This window comes from Atta colombica, unplaced genomic scaffold, assembly GCF_001594045.1.
Source record: "Atta colombica isolate Treedump-2 unplaced genomic scaffold, Acol1.0 scaffold134, whole genome shotgun sequence".
Lineage (NCBI taxonomy): Eukaryota > Metazoa > Arthropoda > Insecta > Hymenoptera > Formicidae > Atta > Atta colombica.
This window is the reverse complement of record NW_017259222.1, coordinates 367,115-372,050: the sequence shown is the minus strand read 5'-3', so window position 1 is coordinate 372,050 and position 4,936 is coordinate 367,115. Positions and strand designations below refer to the sequence as shown.

The following is a 4,936-nucleotide window of genomic DNA, read 5'->3' as shown; positions in this document are numbered from 1 at the left end:
AATTTATTTTTTTTTTTTTTTTTTTTTTTTTTTTTTAAATAAGTATATACATTTTCGCCTAGTAGTCGTCAATAGCGAATTCATTCGTGCAAATATGGCGAATCGCCATGCTTGACTTCTTCTCATTCGAACTGTGTCATCCTAAAAAGTGTAGCTGAATTATTGACTGAGGAATAGAATCATCGTTATCGCTAAATCGCTTCTGCGTATTTTTATTTGGTTTAATTTTAACCTGACTTGAGTTTAACAAGAATTTTCGGTTTATATTTGCGTAAGAAATTATAGAACATTGCAAATTTCATAACATCTTAATTCATGAGTTTCTAAAAAAAGAAAATAGATATTTCGGAGTATTTAATATAATATAATTTGCTACGTGATGTATATACTGTAAAAAAATTTATATTAATAAAAGAACAAGGCTCCGAAGAAATAAATTATTATATATTCAAATAAAGCCCATGAAAGCCGCGACTATGAATAAACGTGTGCAAAAAAATAATAAGAATTAAATACAAAAATAGACATTTTGACATTTGATTTGAGTCCTCTTTAGTATAAAATTGATATAATTAACAAAATTATTGAGCGTTGCAATGAACATGGTAAAATTATTGAAAATAAAAATAAAATTAGTGCTTTACCAAAACAAAAAAACATCGTATAAAGTCCAGAAATAAAAAAGTTATTAATGAACGTCTTTAATAGAATACTTAAATCATTAGTCGAAAAATGACTGAAATATTAAACTGTCACTATAAAGCTATCATAGTCTAATATACAAAATAATTAAAAATTAACTTATATTAGTAATAAAATAACGGTGATAAGACAGCAAAATACAGAATATGAAAGGTATATACAATGCAAATTGTTATGAGTTTGTGAGAGATTGATGAGCAAATAATAGCATATTTATACGTAGTAAATTAATTAATAAAACATAAAAGCATTACGATTTTGTAAAAAGCTTACAATATAACGGATTTAAAAAATCCGTATCATTTTGCAAATTTAAATCTTGCTTTTGTTTTTGGATATATGTATATGTATCATTTTAGAGATCAGATTCTTATAATGCTCTTTTCTTGTTTTAATAAATGTTATAACATTGTTCCAATCGAATTCATGTAATAAATTAATTCTATCTTCAATTATTTTGCCGAGTGTTGAATGATGTTTCTATTAATAATATAATTCCGGTTCATTTATGGTTTTTAATAATTGTACTCATGTAAAACGTATTATAATCTGTTTTTTGCATTCTAATGTTAGATTTTAATTATTTTATAAATGTATTCAATTTATTAACTCATATGGATAATTGAGTCATAAAAATTTTCTTTTAATCTATCGAAATAGTAAATATAGTATTAGTAAATATTCGAAATGTTGAAAAAAATAGATAAATCAGCAGCTTTACCAAAATCAATAAAATATTAGCTCAAATAATATTAGTCCAGTTGAACTGTTTAACTTAGAATATAAATTTATATTAATGTACATACATTTGTAGAAACTATATGCATTTCTTTTTATGCTATCTAAACTCTGATATGATAATTTTTTAGTCTCCTTTTTCTGTAAATTATTTGTCTATTTTCAAAATCGAGAACATTTTCATATATAGTGACTAAATAATAAAATTTAACATTTTGTTTTATTAGCATATTATATTATATATTAATTTATTAGGTAAGATAAATTAATTATAAACTTTTTGGATAAATCAGTATATGTTTTAATTAATTTTCCTGTTTACAGTGCCAGTGTCAACATTAGTGCCATAGATATGTTCCTAATTATTGCTTAGTATACAGTGGAAAAATGAGTAGAACAATGACTGACAAGAGTAAAAAATTATCACGCTGGTACTTTGGTGGTATTTCTTCCGCAGCTGCTGCATGTGTGACCCATCCTTTAGATTTATTGAAGGTCTTGTTCATTCTTATATCAGTACTTTTTTATTAGTAAAAGTAGTGAAAGATATTACACAGTTTGAACATTTTGTGTAATTAGAAATTATTTCAAATTACTGATAAATATCTCACTTCTCTTTAAATGCAGATACAGAAATACGAATAAAGAAATGTGTAAATTAGGGGACTAAACGATCAGATCTTCTTTCTAGGTTCATTTACAAACACAACAAGAAGGCAAGCTATCAGTAGTACATTCTACTATTGGAATAATTAGGAAACAAGGAATATTAGCTTTATATAATGGACTCAGTGCTTCCCTACTCCGCCAACTTACATATTCTACAATAAGATTTGGAGCATACGAGGTCGGTATATGTAAACCTTATGTGCATCATCTATATGTATATAAACGTTTTCTTCTTAATTTATTATACACAGGTCATGTTGAATATAATAGGTCGGCAAACAGACACTTGAATCGTCTGGTCATCCGTTGCCTTTTTATCAAAAGCTTATGTTGGCTGGAATTTCCGGTGCTACTGGCGGTGTCTTTGGAACTCCTGGCGATGTGATTAATGTACGCATGCAGAATGATATTAAAGTAGCACCAGAGCTAAGAAGAAAGTAAGAATTGATGTCCTTATTATTCGATTATATTATACTTCGTTGATCTTATTAACATATTCCTTTATCACATAGTTATAAGCATGCTTTAGATGGATTGTTGCGTGTAATTCAACAAGAAGGAGTTCGTCAATTGTTTAGTGGGTGTTCGACTGCGACCATGAGAGCAGCACTGATGACTATCGGACAATTGAGCTTTTATGATCAGATTAAAACAATATTGTTACAAACTGACTATTTTCAGGATAATCCTTCAACACACGTTTTATCTAGTGTATCGGCAGTGAGTGTCTATAAATATTGAGACTTATCATTTCTAAATTTATGATATATTCGAAAAGAGATAATGTTTTACATCCTTTTGTATTGATAGGGTGCTATTGCAACAACGCTTACGCAACCTTTAGATGTTCTTAAAACACGAGCAATGAATGCTAAGCCTGGAGAATTTAAAGTAAGTAGATCTAAATCTAAATGAAATAAATTTAAAAATATATGTAATTCGCGACTATATTATATTTTCTGTACAGAACCTAATAGAAATCTTCCTATATACTGCCAAACTTGGGCCACTGGCTTTCTTTAAAGTAAGTATGATTGAAAAAAGTCTTTATATCGATATATTATTAAATAATTTTGGATAAAATCAATATAAATTGTTTCTATTTTTAGGGCTATGTACCTGCATTTATTCGGTTAACGCCGCAAACTATTCTCACATTTGTATTCCTCGAACAACTCAGATATAATTTTGGATTCTATCCACAATTCATAAAATCATAATTTATAAAGATTGAAATATTTTTGATAAGCAGAATTTTTGTAAGATAAATAGATTCGTTTCTTGTCAGATATTGTATAAGACACAAACGGATAGTGTTACTATAAAGGATCATGCAATTCGTAACGCAAACATAGATCGATATGTGAAAACATTCGCAGCAAAAATATTTAATTACTAAATCGCATACAGTTTAATGATTAAGAGTTAATCATTATGTTTCTATCTAGAGATATTTCAATCAAATCATGGTTGTAATTTTCAATTGTTACATTCCTTATATTAATTGTGATATGTTGACACAAATGCAGTTATATATATTTTAAAACATATATATTTATATATACATTTATAAAAAAGTCACACAGATTATTTATATTTATATTTAATTATATCTTTTACTTATATACGAAGTGATTCTTTAAGTACAAAAAATGAAAGTTATACATTTTACGAAAATTAACTTTTATAAATTTATCTTTTTAAGGTCTTCTATCTACTTCAAGTTATTCCATTATTTTATATTATACCAATGTGTGAAACATATAGTACAAAATTCACAAAAGAGCTTTTAGATAATATATAAAAAAAATAATTTTTTTTATTATATTGAGATATGCATGTTTATTTTAGCAGCATATGAATAACTTGCTATTGAAATGTATATTATTTTTATGATAAAAATATTGCAATTAATTTTTTAAATTTCTGCTTATGTAAGTTAAAAGTAAAAATAAAAGGATACATTCTGAATCTTTAATATAAAATATTAATATTATACTAGTAGATTATAGTAGATTCCATTAAATAAGTTCGATTAGACGGTTCAGTAGATAGTCTAACAACAGATTAGTGATATAAATCTCAAGTTAAATTGATTATTTGATAGAATGAAATATTTGATTACGGCATTTTACCGATTTTTTATTAAAATGAGAATTTCTGGGTTTTTATCACCAATCTATTATATTCTATTGATTCGATTACATTTATTATGCTGATACTTCTGTCGATTAAATTTATAAAAATCCTTTAATTAGAAATTAGACTGATGAAAATAAATCAATTAAGATAAATAATCCTATTTTCTGTCACAATGGATCTTGGTGTTTAATAATGTTCACATACAAATTTTCGCAAAGTTTTTAATTTTATAAACCGCATGCCTATTATTCGGATGGTCGGATTTGAAATGCAATCGCAAACTAAAATATTAATATCTTAAATTAAAATAATCATCTATTTAATATTGATGCTAAGAAACATTTTAAAAATTTGAAAAGAACTTATTGCGAAAAATACCTAGAGCTAGAGTTTGAATTCTTACTTTGAATTGCGTTTCTAAATCCGTTTCGAAAACCGGTGCACAGTTCATTAAAATTGAAAAATGTATTTGCAAAAATTTACTTGTTATTAAGCACCAAGAACTATTCTAACCGAAAAAAGAAATTATTTTTTTTAATTAAAAATCTTTTTAACAGATTTGATTATATAAAATAATATAATAAAAAAATAATAAAATTGAATCATTTTCTTATGATCTTAAGTTAAGATTAAAATTAAGAAAGCCTATCAAGGATTCAATACTGGATATTGTATAAATTAATTT

General features: G+C 25.7%; 1 protein-coding gene across 1 annotated transcript in view; it reads left to right on the top strand.

Moving 5' to 3' along the window:
• The window catches only part of LOC108684360 (mitochondrial dicarboxylate carrier), a 4,408-nt gene extending 901 nt beyond the window's left edge, over window positions 1–3,507 (top strand). The window contains exons 2-8 of the mRNA XM_018188631.1: window positions 1,765–1,935; window positions 2,132–2,287; window positions 2,380–2,546; window positions 2,622–2,829; window positions 2,920–3,000; window positions 3,077–3,133; window positions 3,219–3,507. Of these exons, the coding sequence (XP_018044120.1) occupies window positions 1,828–1,935; window positions 2,132–2,287; window positions 2,380–2,546; window positions 2,622–2,829; window positions 2,920–3,000; window positions 3,077–3,133; window positions 3,219–3,329 (888 nt within the window). The 5' untranslated portion in view covers window positions 1,765–1,827 and the 3' untranslated portion in view covers window positions 3,330–3,507. The remainder of the gene's footprint in view (window positions 1–1,764; window positions 1,936–2,131; window positions 2,288–2,379; window positions 2,547–2,621; window positions 2,830–2,919; window positions 3,001–3,076; window positions 3,134–3,218) is intronic.
• The last annotated feature ends 1,429 nt before the right edge of the window (window positions 3,508–4,936 follow it).